The 20,560-nt window shown below is 48.6% G+C and overlaps 1 protein-coding gene across 2 annotated transcripts in view; it reads right to left on the reverse strand.

Annotated features, from left to right (window-relative positions):
- The window catches only part of PAX5 (paired box 5), a 196,667-nt gene that overhangs the window by 127,356 nt on the left and 48,751 nt on the right, over positions 1-20,560 (reverse strand). For both annotated transcript variants that reach the window (XM_007968719.3, XM_007968720.3), the window contains exon 6: positions 1,797-1,972. In XM_007968719.3, coding sequence (XP_007966910.1) covers positions 1,797-1,972 — 176 coding nt within the window. The remainder of the gene's footprint in view (positions 1-1,796; positions 1,973-20,560) is intronic.

Below are 20,560 nucleotides of genomic sequence, written 5' to 3' on the forward strand. Positions count from 1 at the left end.
TGCCCTCTCCCAGAAGGGCTCTGAGCAGAGCGGGGAGGGTGCTTGTGATGGAAACAGATTCTCCTCCCTGAAGCCCAGGATCTAGAGTGTGTGGGGGCGGCTATGCCCAGCACCATAACTGTGTCCTACCCAGCAGAGGCATCACTCGACTTGTAGGAGAAAGACTAAAATCCTCACCCCAGTCTACAAGACCAGGCCCACCTCCCCAGCACCACCCCCCGCCTGTCCCTGAGCCACAGCCACGCCCGCTCTCTCCGTTCCTCATCCTGCCGCCTCCCTCTCAACTCAGGGCCTTTGCACTTGCTGTCCCCTCTGCCAGGCACTTTCCCTCCACCCCCACACCCCTTCTCCTTGCTCCACCCAAACCCTTCAGGCTCAGCATAAATACCTTTCTCCCAGGAGGCCACTGTGGCTCAGCCTTTCCTTTAGGCTCTCAGAGAACCTCAGACACCTCCTCCTCAGCACCAAGTACACCTGTAACCCATGACCCTTCAGGAAATTCTTTTATTGGGATTCTTCTGCAAGTCTGTAAGCTCCCTGAGGGGAGGTCCAAGCCCATCTTGTTCACTGATGTGACCCGGTGCATGGCTCCATGGCTTGTACAAAGTAGACACTCATCGTATTTGTTATGTGAATGCATGTCTTGCAGGATGGCCTTAGGCAAGCTGCTCTGCTTCTCTGGACCTTAGTTTAACCCTCTGAAAACAAAGTGGCTAGAAGGTCTGCAAGAGCTCTCACAGAAACTGCTCAGACACAGACAGACTGTCATAGACAGGTGGCCCCAGAGGCCCTGCTCTTCCCTCACCACCCACGGTTCTCTCCAGCACCTCGCCTCTCCATGGGAGCTGTGCAGGGAGCCTACACTATTTGGAATGACTTTTTGGAGAAAATTCAGAAGCATCCTCTAATTAGCATTTAGTGGAAGCTCAGTGCCGCCAGTTCTCACCACTAGTACCAGCGAGGAAAGTGCTGGGGAAAGTTATTGTCTGTGGAGTCTCTCTGCTTGGCCCACCAGGTGGGAGCGCTTGGCGGTCCAGAGCCATGTCTAGCCTGCAAGGTTACCTGTCAAGCCCCTGGCACACACTGGGTGTCAGGAAATAGTCTTATGAATTGAATCTGGTACTCCAGGGACGTTAGTTAGGCCTCAGGAGCCTGTCACTGGGCCGAGCCTCGTGATCCCATCTCTATAGTCACAGGTAGTGACTACTCCACCCAGGGTATAGCAGCCAGCCAGTCAGCCAGGGCTGGCCCTCCTGCTTTCTCCCTCTCTTGCAAATAACCCAGGTGGGAGTTTGTGCAATGAGACATTTCTTTATCTCCAGACTCTTGTATTCAGTTACTAAAAGCATGACAGGGTGAGCTGGTGAGAGGGCAGACAGTGGGATACCCGCCTGCTCCGTCATTCCACTGTTCACAGCCAGTGAGCCCCCAGGCCACGTGCTGGTTACATATTTCCACCATCACCCTGACTGACAAGATAATGACCCAAGACCACCTTAAGTGTCCCGGAAGATCATCACACCCTTCTGTCCAAAGAGTCCTTGGAAAGGACACGAGAGCAGCCAGAGAAGTCACCCACCCCCCGGCTGGCCAGCGACTGGAGCCCCAGACAAGCCCTCCTGGCCTCGTGGGATGTAGTGACTGCCCAAGTTTGGCCAAGAACACTGAAGAGACCTCTCTGAGAAGAACCTGGTGTGCCCTCACCCACACCCCTTGCCAGATGACTCTGCCTTCGGGAAAGTGGCTGGGCTGGTGTGGCAGTGGCAGGTGTGGCGGGCATGCATCACGGGGCGCACCTGTTCAGGCTTGATGGGCTCTGTGGTGGTGAAGATGTCTGAGTAGTGCTGCCTCTCAAACACGCGGTCCAGCACCTCCAGCTGCTGCTGTGTGAACAGGTCTCCGCGCATCTGCTTCCGGAGGAAATCTCTGCCTGGAAGCGAGTGGCCGTTCGGCACTGGAGACTCCTGAATACCTTTGATGAGCAGGAGAGAGGAAGGGTGAATGGAGGTTATACACGTTGCTAAAGAAAGACAGGTCAGACCCTGAGACGATGAAGAGGACCTAACCCCAACTCCCTCCCTGACCAGAGAAGACACCGGCAGGGGCTCAGGTAAGGCACCGCCTTGGCCAAAGTCACCTGCTTGGTGAGTGCAGGGCCAGCCTCCTGCAGCCATGTGCCAGGGACTGTGCAAAGTCCTTTTGACATGCATCATCTCATCTAATCCTCATGAGGACCCTCAAAGTAGGTTATTCTCCCCACTTTGCAGATGAGAAGATTGAGACCTAGAGAGATTTATTGGTTTGCCTGAGGATTCGAGCTTGGGTTGACCCGCAGGCCTAGTCATCAGGTGCTCCTGCCCCTCCTGTCCTAAAGACACTCCTGGGAGGTACAGGTTTTCCCAGAGTTGAGGTCCTTACCCTGGACATTTGCTACCACATCATGTGATCGGTCAGTGAAACACTGTGCTAGGAAGACTGTAGGAAAATGGGACTCTCATACAATTCTGGTGGAAGTGGTAACAACACCTGTGCTAGACAAGTCGACAAATCTGTCAAAACCATAAATGCACTTTCCCTTCAATATAGCGATTGCACTTCTGGGAATTTATTTTACAGCTCAAATTACACATGTGAGAAGTGATGTATGTACAAGGTTCTTGTAGCAAAAGACTGGAAACAACCCGAGAGTTTATTTGGGGGCGGGGGCTGGTTAACGCGGCCAGGCATACTTGCATAATGGAAAACTGTGCAGCCGCAGAAAGGAATGAGGCTTCCTTCTGTGAATTGATATGAAAAGATCTTCAAGATACATTGTTATGTTAAAAAATAAAAAACAAGGTACAGCACAGCATGTATAATGTACAACCTTTTGTGTAAAAAGGAACAAAATAAGACTATGTGCAATATAGATCTCTCCAAAGGATATATGAGAGACATTTACAGTAGTTGCTCATTCAGGGAGGTAGGAAGTGAGTGAGTGGAGGTGAGGGGGAGAGACTTTTCATGGCATGTTTTTCTTTGGTTTGGTTTGGCTTCAGAAGTTTAAATGTACTGCCTATTACAAAATGTAAATTAAGTAAGTATAAGATTAAATTTCCTCTGTGTTCTGTATTGTTAGCTATTCACACTGTAACAGTCTCTGGTGATGATGCTTACATGTCAAAAGAAATATTATGAATTATCAATAAAGAAACAAATGCGATGAAATATCTTCTGTTGAGTCTCAAGCTGGAACTGTTCAAAATAAAATCAAGCAGAGAGGGCAAATGTTTCCAGCGAGCAAATGGCCTCAGGAGGTACATCATTCCCCAGGGCTCTCTGGGACCACATTGCTCACACAAGGCTGACCAGAGGCTTTTTGAAACCCAGGCCCAGAGGTGAGGCATCTGGGACATCTTCCTGCAGTCAGGAAGCCCTGGGGAAAACCAGCACGGGTCTGCTCTCATGCTAAAAGGTGCCCTTACTCAAGGCCTTGTCTGACCCCCGCCCCCACCAGCACACTCCTGCCCTAGACTGGACTTCATCCGTCATGGCCAGCTCCCATTCATGTGAGGAATGAGGCCAGACTAAGGAGCATGAAGCAGTGGGATGTGGTGTCATCAAGACTCAGCCAAAAGTCAGTGCTTCCTCAACTGTACTTATCTGGAGACAACTGCAATGCAGGACTGACATTTGAACAAAGATAGCAGCTTTGTGTTTTGGCCTTTCAGATCCCCTGTAGAAGCCAACAGGCTCAGAGGACCCAGCATCCTCTATAGGAAGGGTCTGCAGAGACAGCTCACAAGCCCTCTGAGAAAATGGATTCCCCACTAATTTTGACCCAAGAGGCTACTGTAGGCTGGGCCACAGCCTGAGTGACCAGATACTCCTACATGTGGGCCAAGGCAGAAGTTGGTCTCTCTGACCAACGTTCCCCAGCCTGAAGCCTAGGCCCCTCCTCTAGCAGCCTGTGACCCTGGCCTTCCACAAGGCAGGTGCCTGCTCCTGCCCAGAGGACATCATCCTCAGAGACCCTTCTCCCATCATAGCCCATCCCCACGGGGACCATTCCCACAAGGTCACCAAGACTAGCAGGTACGGGAGCTCATGGCCCAGTCTGTCTGCCCTGCAGTGTTCTTCCATTGGTCAGCACCCACCAAATGATCCTTTTCTCAAAGGTTCTCTGCACACACATGCACAGGCACACGCACACCAGGAAAGACAGCTCAGTTTTTCCTACTCAGCTGTGGCTCTGCCCAGTCATCCTGGTCCCAGTCACTCCTGCAAAAGCATGATGTTGGCCTTGGTCCCCAGTGCACCCCCAAGTTCCTCCCTGTCAGAAGGGGCACATCACTTTCAAAAAGCTTCTCCCTCCACCAGCTTTGGTTATACTTCCCAGCCCCAACCCTGCCAGCCAGGCCCAAAACTCTTAGCGAAGCCTCCTTCCTGTCAGCCATCTCCTAACGACTCCTGCCGAGGCCTGGCTCTGTCCCAGGCTGCTCCATCACACCCCCTCAACTCTGCCCCTCTAGGGGGCCTCTCCCAGCCAGCCAGGCCATCCTCCCAGAGACATCCTCAGGCTTGATCCCTCTCCCATGGGACTCATGGGCCAGGCTCTTTCCACAGCTCAGAGCCCAAAGCTCAGAGGGAATGGATCCACTGAGGGCCCCTGCGGGCAAGGTCACTGTCTGGTCACCCAGTAGAGCCCAGCACAGAGTAAAGGCTCAGGGCACACGGGCTCTCAAGTGTACACACAGCGGGTGTTAGGAGACCCTCCCCCGAGGACACCACACAGCCCCTGAGCACAGGCAGCCTTGCTGGACCCGCGCCCCTCTCTGCAGAGTCTTCCCAGAAGCGAACTGGCTGCATCCTGCTCTGTCTCTTTGAGAGTCAGCCATGGCCCCTGTCAACTGAGCCTGTCATTCCAGCACCTGGGAGGCTGAGGCAGGTAGACTTTCCTGGAAGGGCTGTGAGCTGGGCAGAGCCCACCTCTCTGGGCACTCACCCTGTCCCACGATTGCCCTCACCACTCTCGCCCCACCAGCACCTTGCTTGCTTCCTTTACTAGGGAAATAAATGCAATAGTGTCTGTCATTTCCTTAAGAAGGCTTCGGACACTCCAAAACACATAACCAGTTTTCACTGGTTTAACGCATATTGATAAAATATTTACTCTGTATCAGGTAATATTTTTTAAGTAAATACATTTTAAAAATAAACAAAAACAGGGGATACAGTGATGAGCAAGACAAACCTCTCTCCCTACAATCTAGAGAGGGCAGCCCACTTTAGTCAAGTAATCACACGAATAAACATAGGATTACAAACAACTGTGACTGATGCTAGGGTGAAAAGAGAGCATAAAAATATATCTATGTGACCATGTGTAGTGGGGAGGGGAGTGGCCTCTTGTGAGAGGAGTCAGGGAAGTCTCCAAGAGGAATTGCATGGAACAGTGAGGAGTGACCAGGGAAAGGGGGTGGGGCAGAGAGGGTGCCAGACCGGGGAGACAAAGGGCCGGTACAAAGGCCCTGAGAGAAGGGGGTGAAAGGAACAGAGGGAGAGAGGGAAGAGGCCCCAGGAGAATCTGGAGAGGCTGGGAGGGATCGAGCCAGACAACCCCAGAGGCCAGAGAGAGGATCTGAGCCTTGCTGCAGGAGTCTTGAGGAGCTACTGGAAGTGCTGAGGAAGCATGTGCCCTCCACATTTCTCAGTCCCAGGGCCCAAATCGCTCGTTCCCCTAGGTCAGGGCATGCTTTCTAAACTCAGCTCCCAAGCCTCCTCTTTTGGTACTAGGGGCCGGCGGAAGTAGGAGCTTGCATTTGTGGGTGTTTAAAGGTGATACGCTGATTAGCCTGTTGAGCCGCAGGTGATCCACTGTGCCCATATGGAATGGAAACCATCTTCCAGGGACACAGGCATTGTTTTTCAGACAGACACAGCCAGAAGGCACACATGTCTCCTCCTCCAGGATTCCTTCCTTCATGCCCCAGCCGGTCCTCCAGCTCCCGTTCTTAGGGCTCTGACCACTTTCTCCCTTACCTTAGAAACCACGTCCCCTGGACCCTTCACTCCCACACTGTGCTATGAGCTACCTTCGGGGGAAAGGTGGGAGGTAATTCATCTCTCTCTCCTCCAAAGCGAATATCTGTGGAATAAATGAACGAATTGGTACTACCTGTGACTAGTGTGACATGCACCATCACTCTGCATGTCTGATCTGAAAATGTCAGGATCCCTCCATGTGACCTCACTCATTCATCATTCTTCCCTCCACCAAGCTTAGTGAGTGCTAATGCCAGGGACACAGTGATGGGCAAAAGCTGACCCAGCCTTCGTCTCCATGGAGTTATGTCCAGAGGAGGTGGCAAACAGTAATTGAAAATAATCGGACCAGTAAAGGTGCAAGTATCAACCAAGGTAAGTACTCTGAAGGAAAAAGCACATGGTCCTAAGAGGTCAGGGACCCTCTGTCCTGCCTCTGGTGTGGCACACAGTGGGTCCTCAGTGAGAATGAACCAACAAACAGATTATATGCTCAGAGACAGCTGCAAAAATGAATACCCCAAATCAGCCCCTGCACAAGGGCAGGTCTGAACCTCCAGGCCTCCGGTGTAAGCTTCCGTAGCATTTCTCATCTGCACCGTGAAGATGCTGTCTGACTTAATTGGAGAATGTGGTCTTGGAGGTAGGCTACAGAAATGCTCAGACCCATTTTATTCCAGGGAGAAAAGTCTGAACTCACAATGTGAATGGTATGCTTAAATATATGGACAGACATGGGCGAAAGTACAAAGGTATACAGGGGGCATGGTATCTTTAAATCTTTTTTTTCTACTCCAAATCAAATAATATGTAATAGACCCAGTGCTGGGCTTAGTCAACCATGGCTCGTAGAATTAACATTCTGGAAGCTAGCTTCAGGGGAGCAAGGGGCAGGAAGCCCCGTCTCGGGGAGCAAAGAAATGCTGGCTTTAAATTTCAGGTTAAACCAATGTTATTCACAACCCAGCTTTGAAGCTAAAAGCTTTACACAATCGGGTCTGGTCACGCAAAAAGGGAGGAAGCAAAATAGCCTCAGATTCCCATCTGTCAAGAGAAAGCTGTCTCTTGTGTGTCTTAAAAGATCATAAACCCATTCCATTTTCTTCAGAGCACAGCAGATTCAGGGGTTTTGCATTTTTCTTGGAGGGTTCTGGTTTGTTTCTTTAAAAATTATCATGCACCTTATGTCTGTAGACACTCACTGGGAGGAAAAATATAAAAACAAACATGAATCTCTGAAATCCCTTCTAGCATCATGGCTTTTGGGATGTAACCCCATCTGGAGGCTGTAGAGCCCCAGGAAAGGAGGCTAGAGCCACCAGGTCAGCCTCCAGCCTTTCTCAGAGTCCAGTTCCTCTCTACAACCCAGGCCTAGGCCAGAGCCCTTATACAGCTTCCTTCATCCTCACAGCTGCTCCTTAGCATGGCAGGGCAGTAGCAGGGCCCAGTGGGAAAAGGGTTGGGAGCCAGCAGTCCTGGCTTCTAGCCCCAGCTCTGCCCTTACTTGCTGTGTGGGCCCAGGCAAGTTCCTCTCCCTCTGAGCCTCAGAGGCACCGATAGTAAGCTAAGGTAGCTGAGTTGATCATTTCTAACCCCTTTCTCCACCAAAATCCACCTGGATTTTGTCTGCTAAGTAGTATTAAATGACCATTGACTTATTTTCCCATTTTGGTTGTTGTGCAGTCTTTACAGGGGACTCCCTGGCTATAATCCATCCCACCCCTAAGAGACTGCCTGAGCCAACCAAGAGGATCCCATTCTCTTGAATGAGCACTCATGTGATGAGAGGCCTGTTGGTTGGGGGCAGTGGGAGTGCTGGGGGAAAGTCAGAGACAGGAATAACTCTCTTTTTTCTTCACAGGGATATATTTACTCTTAAACTGTTTGAAACTATGAAAATAGACTGGGCACGGTGGCTCATGCCTGTAACCCCAGCACTTTGGGAGGCCGAGGCAGGTGAATCACTTGAGGTCAGGAGTTCGAGACCAGCCTGGCCAACATGGTAAAACCCCCACTCTACTAAAAATACAAAAATTAGCCGGGCGTGGTAGTGGGCGCCCCTAATCTCAGCTACTCAGGAGGCTGAGGCACGAGAATCTCTTGAACCCAGGAGATGGAGTTTGCAGTGAGCCAAGATTGCACCATTGCACTCCAGCCTGGGCAATAGAGCAAGATTCAGTCTCAAAAAAAAAGGAAAGAAAGAAAGAAAACAAAAGAAGAAACTGTGAGAATAACTCCCAGATCCCATTCCTGTTTTATGCACTACAACACCCCCACCTTACCCCAGGGTCCAGGGCTGTCTCTAGATGAGCCCAGTTTGCTGCTTGTAACCACAGGCCTCTGGCACTGCCTGTACTCCTAGACTTGCCTCCCTTGTGAGGATGCGGGACAGAGCAGGTCCTGATGGGTCATCTGCCACAGGAGTACAGAACTGGGGTGACTGGCAAGATGAACTGATGTGACTTGGGGCATTTTTCCAGTTTGGGTCAAGTGAGCCCAAAGAGCTTGGAGTTGGCATCTTCAGGTGGCTGCAATGGCTAATTCTCAAAACAACCTATAAAGCAGAGATCCATCAAATTCAGACCATGCTAATTTATAACTTAAATAATTATTTCAGGCTGAGAGCAGTGGTTCCTGCCTATAATCCCAGCACTTTGGGAAGCCAAGGTGGGAGGATCATTTGAGGCCAGGAGTTCAAGACCAGCCTTGGCAACATGGTGAGATCCCCATCTCTACAAAAAAATAAAAATAAAAAATTACTGGGTGTGGTGGCTCATGCCTGTAATCCCAGCACTTTGGGAGGCCAAAGCGGGCAGATCACCTGAGGTCAGGAGTTCAAGACCAGCCTGGCCAACATGGCAAAACCCTGTCTCTACTGAAAATACAAAAATTAGCCATGTGTGGTGGTGCACACCTGCAGCTACTCAGGAGGCTGAAGCAAGAGAATCACTTGAACCCAGGAGGCAGAGGTTTTCGTGAGCCAGGATCATGCCATTGCACTCCAGCCTGGGCAACACAGTAAGATTCTGTCTCAAAAATAATCATAATTTAAAAATTAAGAAATTAGCCAGGGTGTGGTGGTGCAGGCCTGTAGTCCCAGCTACTTGAGAGGCTGAGGCAAGAGGATTGCTAGAGCCCAGGAGTTTAAGGCTTCAGTGAGCTATGGTGGCACCACTGCACGTTAGCCTGTGTGACAGAACAAGACTCTGTCTCTTAAAAAAAAAAACACAAATAATTTTTTAAAAGGGATAGGAAGCCAGGGGATTTGTTCTGGGACTATGTTAGCAAAACTCCTTGTGCAAGATTGGGAGAGCATCGTCTGTCAAAAGCAAAGAACGAAGTGGGGCTGACAGAGATAACAGGGTTGCAAAGCTCCCCACACCCCCTGTTCTCACCCCAGAGAGAGCGCTGTTCAGTGCCAGGCACTGAGCCAAGTTATTTGTGCATTCTTCAGTTACTTTGACCCTCAGAACATCTCTATGAAGTATGTATTCTTATTCCATTTTACAGATGAGAAAACTGAGGCTCAGAGAGCTTGAGTCACTGAGGTCACTCAGCTCAAAGTGGCAATGCTGGGATTTGTACCTAGGTCTCTTATCTGCAGATCCAGCACTCGGGACACCTCCCTTTATTCTTCCTGTCAGCTGCTAAGATGAAAGCCCTCAGTCCCCTCATCTGTGAACTGAAAGTAACAGTATGCAGGACAACTCGTGGGGCTTTTGTGAGGATTAAATGAGATAATCTCCATGACACTTTAACACGGCACCTGGCACAGAGTTTAGTGTCCAAATAATGCTAGCTGCTGTCACCCTCATTTTCATCAAGAAAACCCTTTTAAGGCTCCCTGAGGACAAAGCCTGAGCCCCTGAGGCCTCGATGACCTGCTCCTCTAGTCAGGGTCACCCCCCACTTCACCCCACAAAGCCACCCCAGCAGGCCGTTTGTCAGCCCTCATGTGTCCCTTCACCACTGCTCCCCAGTGCCCCCAGACATTCTGCACCCTCTGCTGGCATGCCGTTCCCTCCTGCCCAGCAAGACTCAGTCTAAAAACTGCCTCCTCTCTGAAGCCTGCCTCCAAATCCAAAGGCTGAATTCACCACCCTTTCTTCTGGGTCTCCTCAGCATGTTCCACAGGCCACCACTCTGGCCTGGATTTTACTCTTCACAAACCATCCTGTGAACTCAGTCCTCCTGGAATCTCCACTTTACAGTTAAGGGAGCTGGCACAGAGAGATGAAGTAATTTGCCCAAGATAACACAGCAGAGCATTCGCACAGCTCCTACATGCACTAAAGTGAAGTTGAGCACTGTGGCAGACCCGGTACAGAACAGTGGGGAAGCCTGGGCACTCCAAACTCATGTGGGCCCAGGTTCAAATCCCAGCACTCTGTCTCTCACAAGCCCATGATATTTGAGCAACTTCTTTAACTGCTCTAATCCTCAATTTTCTTATCTGTAGAATGGAATAATAATAGTGTCTGGAGTTGATGAGAGAATTTAATGAGAATACATGTAAAATACTTAGCATAACTCAATAGTATGCGCTCAATAAACATGAGCTGTTTCTAGAATTAGTATTTTTTTCCCTGCTAAAGTATGAGCTGAGGGCAGCGCCCCTGTCTCATTTACCTCAAGCAGAGGAGATGCTAATCAATGTTTGTTGACTGAATGATTAAGCTAGAAAGGCTTGTATGGCTCAGAAGTCAGCACTAGGACAGTCGCTGGTATCGTTGGAGAACTCAGGAGTGACCTCTATTATATCAGTGATCTCAGAGGAGGAAAAAGTGAAACAACTAAGAGTTTATGTCCCACCTACTTCTAAGACAGATTTGAGGCTGTTCACAAAATTTTGAACTAGAGTGGATGATAAACTACTAAACCTCAGTTGAGCTCTAAGCTCCCCGGCAGCATATACCAAAAGGAAAATGCAGCAAGTCATATATTGCTCAGAGTCCAACAACAACAACAAAATGCTGTTCACACAGTCAAGCTCAAACTCATTACAGAGCTTCGATTCTCTGCATGGTGCTGTTTGGGGTGCTTACAGTGACCTGGAGATGACTAACAACAGGGAGGGGGGTCCTGGAGAAGGGACAATAAGAGTCAGGACTGGGAAACAAGATGCCAAGGTAAGAGAGGGGATTCCGGGTACAGGTAATCAAGTTAAGTTGGCAAATGCTTCTAGGACATCTACTATGAGCCAGGTCCCATGCTGGGGACGAGGGTGGCTGGGCTGGAAACGTCCGTTGGTAGCCCGGAACAAAAATCAATGTTCTGAGTCATTTTCTAAATCCTCTCCTAAACTGGGGCTGCAGACTGAGAAAAATCAAGGCGGCATGGAGAAAGATTCCATTGAAACTACCATTATTCAGCCATTAGTTTCACTCAATCTTTCTACTCAGAGAAGGAAAACGTGAAATTGTAAAATTGCCAAATACGTTCAGGTTTGACCAGAGTGAATCTGATTGTGCCGGGTGTTACCCAATGAGTCATAGGCTGTCAGTGTGGGAAAGGCCCCAAGGGCTGGTGATTCCACATTCGAGGATGGCAAAGGGGAGGCCAGACGGCAAAGGGATCTGTCAGGGGCCAGACAGCAGATTCAAGGTAAGCTTGGACATGAGGCTTCTGACTCCTGCCTCAAGCATCCTGGATCCGTTGATCCCTGAGCAACATACAAGTATCTGGTCCTGGGCTTCCCACCAGAGCTACAGAGCGCTTCAAGTCTTAACCCCTGTCTCCTAGTGGAGGACGAAGACAAGTGAATAATTGCAATGTAGTACAATAAGTGCTAGGAGCCTAAGAAGCAGACACAGCTCTAGGAGCCTAATGGAAGTGGCCAGACCCTATTCAGAGCTCACTCTGGGAGACACTGTTCTAAGCACCTTCCCTATTGGATCCTCACGAAAACCCTAAGATGTCAAGTCTGTTATTGCTTCCTCCCATTTTACAGATGAGGAAACTGAGGCAGAGGGTTAAACAACTTGCCTAGTCACAGGATCTAAAGATTGGGGGGTAGGGGGAAGGAAGGAAAAAAAAAAGAGTAACTTGCCCAAGATCACACAGCTAAGAAGTGGAGAAGCTAGGGTCCGAACTCAAGCAGTCTGGTTCCAGAGTCTGCTCCACACTCACTCACTCCACTTAATCCAGACTAAGGGCAAGTGTAGCCCAAGAACGGCCCCCTGGAAAAGATGTAGCCTGAGTCTTTTTTTGTTTGTTGTTTGGGGTTTTTTTTTTTTTGAGACTGAGTCTCACCCTGTTGTCCAGTCTGGATGTGCAATGGCACCATCTTGGCTCACTGCAACCTCTGCCTCCCAGGTTCAAGCAATTCTCCTGCCTCAGCCTCCCAAGTAGCTGGGACTACAGGTATGCACCACCACACCTGACTAATTTTTTGCATTTTAAGTAGAGACCAAGTTTCACCATGTTGGCCAGACTGGCCTCCCAAAGTGCTGGGATTACAGACATGAACTACTGCATCCAGGCTTACCCTGAGTCTTAAGGATGGAGTTAGCCAAAGAAATGCCCAGGGAAGAGGAATTGCATTCCAACCAGAGGGAACAGCATCTGCGACTGCCTGGAGGCACAGAAAGCATGGTGCAGGGGAACGGCTATAATTCAGCATGATTAGAATTCAGGAGTTGCAGGAGGGGAAAGGGCGTGAAGTGTGAGAGGCTCTTCCCTCTCTGTCGAGCTGTTCAGCATTACTATCCATTATCCACAACCTAATATACACTCTGATATACAAACAGTGCAAATACATTATTGAAGCTTTCATGGTGTTGGTATGAAGAGATGGGATTTCTTTGTGCTAAAATGAATCAAGACGACCTCAAAGAAGAGGCAGAAAGGAAGTAATACCTGATGCATTGCCACAGGGCAAGTCTGTTCTCTCTAATCCATACTGTCCAAGTCCATTACCTCGTACAGTAGTCCCTAATTACCCCACCTTACAGAGGGATATGCACACTAATTAAAAAGGATGTTAACCACCATAGTGAAAATATTCTGAAGCAAATGAAATATTACTGGGAGCAAAAGGGTGATTTGTTTCTGTGAATTGTGCTTTTAAATGAGATCAAAGAATGCGAAAGGCTTCATTTTAATTATACCTGGAAGGACTTCTGCATACATCCCGTTTATGGCCTTCATGCACACAGCAGTCTGTCTCCCATCCCCCACTGCACAGAAACAAATAAATAAATAAAAGCGCTTAAAAATCATATTTACTCTGATATCTTTGCATTACCTCCATTTGAGTTTTTAAATTACTGTCTGCATTTTTTTTCCCAAGGACGATATAACTAAAAAGAAGGTTCGTATTTGAAGTGTATCTATCTGATCATTGCACAAATGTTTTCAGGAGAAATCACTATATTTCTCCAAGATGGGTATGGGTTTTGTCATAGATCAAAGTGAGAGGGAGGAAAAAAAAGATAAATCATCAGAGATCCAAAAATACTTTTCATTTGGAGAAGATATCAGGCCATTTCGATGGGACTGATGGAGTCCCTGTTCTGTCTCCATTACCCGCAGCAGGCAGCCCCAGCCAGGAGCCAACTACCAAGATTATATTCCCCATAAGATGGTCCCCGATATCTGTGTGTATATATATATATATATATATATGATCTTCAACCTCTATTGATTGACCAATTTCACAAGCAAAGACTGGTGAAATGAAGCTGAAATGAACATCATGCTTTAACTCATTGAACCTATCAGGCCTGAGTTAATCTCACTGTCCACTGTCTCTGATAGAATTCAATTGATCAATCATGTTTCGGTGATAGTACCATTTCACTGGCTTATTGCTTCTTCATTTCAGAGCTTGACCTGTTAGATGTACTCAGACTGGCTTGACTCCTCTTGGATACACAGAGATCAGCCTCTGTCTGCCAACGTGTGTCATCTCCTGTCCCAGTTGAAAAGAACTCAAGAGGCTTTTGTGTATGTCTGTGGTGTGTTTTTCCACCAAATACACACACAGGAATGGTGGATTTATGAGGGCGTGGAACTGAACAAGCACAACTTATAAGAAGGGCTCTTCATTATTCAGAGAAGCACCATTATTTCCCTCTCCTGTAGTTAAATTGACTTGTTTGGGCTCTGTACCCTATATGGGCATATTCTTGTATTACACTGGCAAGTGTGCATGCCTAGACATCTGAAAAGGATAACAGCAACAAAATAATAACAATCGCACCCCTCAAATACATATTCCTGTGGCACATGAAACATTCATCAGCTTATCTGATTCTCATGATAATCTCAGGAGATGGGCAGGAGATTACAATTCCATTTTGCAGATGAGAAAATGGGCTCAGAGAGGGAACGTGGCCTGCCCAGGGTCACACAGCAGAGTGATCAGGCCAAGTGAGACTGAGAGCCCTGGTGTCTCAACTCCTCAGTGCCTTGTACCCCAATGAGGCCAGTCTCCAGGCAATTTCAGAATTACTGAGCCATTTTGGACAAATCGCTTTGTCCCCAGCTCACTGGATGAAAGAAACATCCCCAAAATTCAAATCAGAGAATTCTGGAGCTTGGAGTGGATTCCAAGCCTGTCTGCAGCTCCTTGTGCAACTTGGAAACTGAGGCTCAGAAGGCAATAAACTGTTGCCCCAAATCACCAAGATACTCAGCAGCCTAACAGAGACTTGAACTTGGGTCCCAGGTCCTCAGCTCAAGACTTTTTCCACTTTCTCTCAATGCCTCCCTAATTTATGTCAAAACAATGAGCTTCTATCAACAGAGAGGACTTCATTCTCTACTGTCAACATGGCCCAATGCACTGCTATGTTTCCTTCGTGGCATTTAATTTAATTTTCCCAACTCCAAGCCAAGACTATGCTTAGGGAAATCAGGAAAGCGGCTTGCCCCGGTGGCTGCCTGAGGGAGGTGGCTCTTGGAGGCACAAGGCTGAGCCCAGCATGAGAGTCTCTGGAGGAGGCCAGGGCAATGACAGTTTGCAAATAAGCTTTGCATCTGCTCAGAGCTGGCAGAGTCTGCAAACACACTAATGGACTTTCCTCTGCCTGCGGGGAGTTGGGGAGAAGCCATAAATAAAGCAGGTGCCTCTTGGGGGAGCCATTGCTGAAGCCAGAGACCGGGCTGGGGATTAGGAGCTGGTTGAGGGTTGGGGGAGGGGCTTTGGGCCACCCACTGCACTGCATTGCACTGCCTCCCAGACAAAATGACAACCCATCTACCAGCAGCCCCAATCCCCACACCCCAGATTCCCCAGTCTCTGTTGCAGTCAGTCCCTTGTCTGATGATATCAATACATTCACAATTCCAGACACAGAAGGGTTGGGGGAGGAGGGTCATACGATCTAATCTGGCCACAGTGTAGAGACCCTGTTGGAGGGAGATGAGACTGAGGTCCAGGGTCGAGTGGAAGCCCTCAGCCAGGACAGAGCTAATGGTTGGAATGGCTACCCAGAGAAGGGGGTAGGTTTGGGAGGTGATTAGGAGGGAAGGTATGCTGGAGTGAGTGACTCACTGGAGGTAGGGGAGGAAATGTGCCTCTGAAGTTCCCTGTTGGAGGTTCTAGGCTGCTGTCTACTCCCACTCTGAGCAAAACCCACAGCCCCTCACAGTTTACCAGGCCTTACTGGTACCAATCTGAGTACCCACCCTGCAATCCCACCTTTCTGACCTCGTTTCCTCCCACTCTTTCACCGCTTATTCTGCTCCCGTCACACTCGCCTCCTTAGGGTTCCACAGTCATGCCAAGCTCACTCGGCCTTGAGGTCTTTGCACTTGCTGTTTCCTCTCTCTGGAAACTTCCTCCCCCAGATATTTGCCTGGCTCACTCCTCCCTCCATTAAGGCCTCTGCTCAAACGTCAGCTCATCATTAGGACCACCCTCCAAAAACAGCAAAGGCTCCCACTCAGCCCTGCTTCATTCCCTGTCTCCTCACCTAGCTTTGTTTTCCTCCAGAGCATTGAACAGCATGCTGCTTATTTTCCTTATTTAGTTATTGTCTTTCCTCCTTAGAATGTCACTCATGTGGGCAAACACTTTTGTCTGTCTTGTTCATTGCTGTGTTCCCAGCAACTAGGACAATCCCTAGCACACATAGCAGGAGCACGATAAATACTTATAGAGTGAATTTCACTGAAACTGGCAAACAAACAAACAAACAAACAAAACAGGTAAAAAGGAGAAGAGAGACAGCTGCTCCCATGTGACCTCCTGCTGGGAAATAGTGGCCACACCCTCCCAGGGGATATCTGATGCTCCCCTTCCATGTCTGGCCTAAGGGAAAACAAAGGGGTCCCTGAGGAAAACCCCTAAGGGAAAACAATGGGGTCTCCCAGGCCTTACCTACCTCTGAGACCACAGTGCCCAATACCACATCAATTTTATTTAAAAAAAAAATTAAAAGTAAAATTAAAAAATAAAAAGACCAAGATGTGTACAGAGAGGGGTACCTGGCTAAGGTGAATCCCTTGGCTCCAGCATACATCGATCTGTTGCTGGTGCTCTGGTCCCAAGCCCTGCCAGGGAGCCCACTCTGTGTCAAGGAGAGAAGGCCTGGAGATGGACTTGCAGTCCAAGCTTGTGAAAGTATCCTCAGAGAGCCCTCAACCGCAGGCATCCAGTAAATGGATGAATGACACCCCAGGGAAGAGGCTCTGCCTTGTAAATGTTTAAGTGACAAAAGTGGTGGAGCACAGAGAGCGAGCTCTGGCTCTGCCGCTTGCCAGCTGTGTGTTCTTATACTTCTCTCAACACGTCTGTGCAATGGAGTCAATAAATTGTGCCAGGCCTACAGCACTGGTCAGAGCATGTGAGAGAGTGCTGTCTACACAGCGAGCACCTCCTGAGAGTCAGTAAGGACTGAGAGTGAGGACAGGAAAACAGAAGCCATTTGCTAAATTAAAAAGAACAAGGGCTGGGCTCTGTGACTCCCCCCTGTAATCCCAGCACTTTGGGAGGCTGAGGCAGACGGATCACCTGAGGTCAGGAATTTGAGAACAGCCTGCCCAACATGGCAAGACCCCGCCTCTAGTAAAAATACAAAAATTAGCTAGGTGTGGTAGTGTGCACCTGTAGGCCCAGCTACTGGGTGGCTGAGGCAGGAGAATCACTTGAACCCGGGAAGCGGAGGTTGCAGTGAGCCGAGATCATGCCACTGCACTCCAGCCTGGGCAACAGACTGAGATTTTGTCTCAAAAGAAAAATTGAAAGTAAAATTAAAAAAATAAAAAGAACAAGATGTGTACAGAGAGGGGTACCTGGCTAAGGTGAATCCCTTGGTCCCAGCATACATTGATCTGTTGCTGGTGCTCTGGCCTCAATCCCTGCCAGGGAACCCAGTCTGAGCCCTCAGGGAGTCCATTCTCTGTCAAGGAGAGAAGGCCTGGAGATGGACTTACAGTCCTAGCTTGTGAAAGTATCCTAAGAGAGCCCTCAACCGCAGGCAATGAGAGTCTAGAGACAGAGGGAACCTGTCCAGTACAGGAGGATGGGGGGTCAGGGAAGGCTTCCTGGGAGGATAAGGTGGCATCTGAGCCAAGATTCGGATTTGGGGGCATGAAGGAGGAGGCAAGGGGCATCCCAGACAAGGATAAGATGCAGGTGGGGGTATGCTCACTGACTGAGGCCCCTGGGAGCTTGGCACCCATGAAGTGGGGTCACATAGCTTTCACAGCTCCACATCTAAATCAGGCTATGCTTCTGTGTCTCTGGGTCAGGTCTTGCACACAATGAGTACACAATACACGCAGATTTTGCTTTTTAACAGACTCCACAGAACTTCCCAAAAGAAAGACACCCTAGAGAGAAACCCACTCATTCCAGTGGTTGTCCATAAGTGTGAGGAGATCAGAGGAGATTTGGGAAATCTATAAATTATTACTAATATTGTTATGGGGGAGGAGTTATGGCATTTAATGGATGGGGCCAGGGATGCTACCCAGCACAGTCCAGTAAATACTTGGCCTGCATCTCACACATCTATGGAATGATCCATCACACACTGAAGTTGGTGAAAACTCTTTATAAATATGTGAGTCATGAACGTAACTCTGTGTTACTGATATACACAGAGACTTGGTGTTTTCATTTACACTGACTTTTCCAAGGATACAACCACCATATACATTGAGGGAAGATTATGCTTTGCTTTGGTTGGAATTTTATCAGGACACGTTCATAATTTCAGAAAATCAGTTTGCTGATGGCAACACCGCCAGAGATATTTATGTTGCCAAAAAACACAGCTGTCCACATTTGTAGCTGCTGCATTCATGGAGATTCTATGCCTAAGTGCAAGCAACTAACTACTTTATTATGTCTTCTGGTGTAGTCATGTCTGAGCATTTACATAATGAAAATATATCATTTTATTATGATTTTACTTTTCTTTCCTCTTTCTGTTACAATTGGGGCATTAAATCTATTTTTTAAATTATGTGTATGGGTGGATTTCCTCTAAATTTCATTTTAGGACAGCAAAGGAAGCACTACAAAATACTTGTTTTAAGAGGAAACATTGGGTTGATATGATTTTTTTCCACTACATTCAGCTAATTTTGTATTTTTTATAGAGATGGGATTTCACCATGTCATCCAGGTTGGTCTTGAACTCCTCAGCTCAAGGGATCCGCCCCTCTCAGCCTCCCAAAGTGCTAGGATTACAGGCATGAACCACCTCACCCGACTGGGGTTACACGATTTAAAATCACTATATATGATTCCAAGGCACCTCCACTTCCACCCTTCGAGATTATCCCATATTAGTGACTATCTTCCTAATTTGTCTTGCTAAAAAGGGGATATCAAGCTAGAGAGAGAGAGAGTTCTCCAGACCCTTTTTGAGGGACAGAAAGACAGATACCAAAACCAACTGTGAAATAAATGTACTTCCTTGATCATGAATAGCAAAACTTGTTCCTAAAAGACAAGACCTGGATTCCCTCTGCCCTTCTTAGAAAACCATTTCCCAAATACAAGATTCCAGCTAGGACTGAGCCAAGAAGAGTCCCAGGTTCCTACAGCAGCTTCTCCTCCCTGCTGGAGCCTTCTCTCAGCTGTCTGTACCTAGGTCAAGAGGGAAAGGCCAGGGAGAGAAAAATCACCTTGAAAAATCAACGCTGCTGCTGCCCTGAAAACATGCAGAATGCGCATTGGAGCTCCAAGAGCAAGGCAGGTGGGACTAAGACTCGGGTGGGGTGTAGGGCAAGGGAGGGGTGTTACGGGGGTTATATGCTGCCTCTGCTAACTAGTAGAGTGGTTATATGCACAGGCTCTGAAAACAGAGTGCCTGAGTTTGAATCCCAGCCTTGTGACTTACTGGCTCTGTGGCCCTGGACTGGTTATTGAACCTCTCTCTCTTTTTTTTTTTTTTTTGAGATGGAGTTTTGCTCTTGTCACCCAGGCTGGAGTGCAGTGGCACGATCTCGGCTCACTGCAACCTCCGCCTCCCAGGTTCAAGCGATTCTCCTGCCTCAGCCTCCTGAGTAGCTGGGATTATAGGTGCACACCACCACGCCAGGGTAATCTTTTGTATTTTTAGTAGAGACTGGGTTTCACCATGTTGGCCAGGCTGTTCTCGAACTCCTGACCTCAGGCGATCTGTCCACCTCGGCCTCCCAAAGTGCTAGGATTACAGGCATGAGCCACTGCACCCAGCCTCATTTTTTCCAACAGCCAAAGGAAAACAGTATTAGAACATACACACTCACCACACTCGCCTATCACACAGTAAGTGCTTCGCTCTCACCAATCAGCCTTGTACAGCTGAGGGTGGAGGGCAATTTTTTTCCCAGTGGTCACACTTTAAAGCCAAAGAGAACTGGACTGGGAGCAGGGACCTGGGTCCCTCTTCCCTGTAGACAACTCACACTCAACTGGTCCTCAGAGGCCATCATCTCCAACTCCCCCATTTTATAGATAAGGATACTGAGACTCAGAGAGGGGAAGAAAATGGACAAAGCTCACACAGCAAACTAGTGTTAGATTCCCAGCCTAGACCCATTCCACTGCATCATGATGCCTCTCAAACACGCTGGGCATCAGTTTGTCCATCTGCAAATGGGGAGTGGGGTGATGATTGTCACCGGGTGGCACCAGGGATCGCTGAGTGCCATGACAAAGGGAAAGGCCCTCAGCAAGCACTTATTATACCTTTGCCAACTCTGAGCACATAGTGGGTGCCTGCCACACACTCATCACACAGGTTACATGATCTCTCCCTGGCCAGGGCCTGTTTGGATGAAAGGTTGGTTCTCAGTTGTTTGGTGAGTGAGTGAGTGAGGGAATGCCAGCGTGCCTGAAAACAGAACTGGAAAAGGGAACTCTGGCGTCTGTAACCAGAGGGAAAGCAAGAGATTCTGCAAAGAAGAGAGAAGCCCATTCCCTCACTTACTACTTTCATGTGTGTGCCAGGCCCTATGCTGGGCACTGAGGGCGTCTGGGATGAATGGGAGACAATTTCTGCCCTTGGAACTCAAGGTCGGAAGCAGGAGGCAGGAGAAGGCTGTGAGGCCTCAGAGCCAGCCATCTCCATGCGGCAGCCTTCTGTGTGGG

The sequence above is a fragment of the Chlorocebus sabaeus genome, chromosome 12 (assembly GCF_047675955.1).
Source record: "Chlorocebus sabaeus isolate Y175 chromosome 12, mChlSab1.0.hap1, whole genome shotgun sequence".
NCBI lineage: Eukaryota > Metazoa > Chordata > Mammalia > Primates > Cercopithecidae > Chlorocebus > Chlorocebus sabaeus.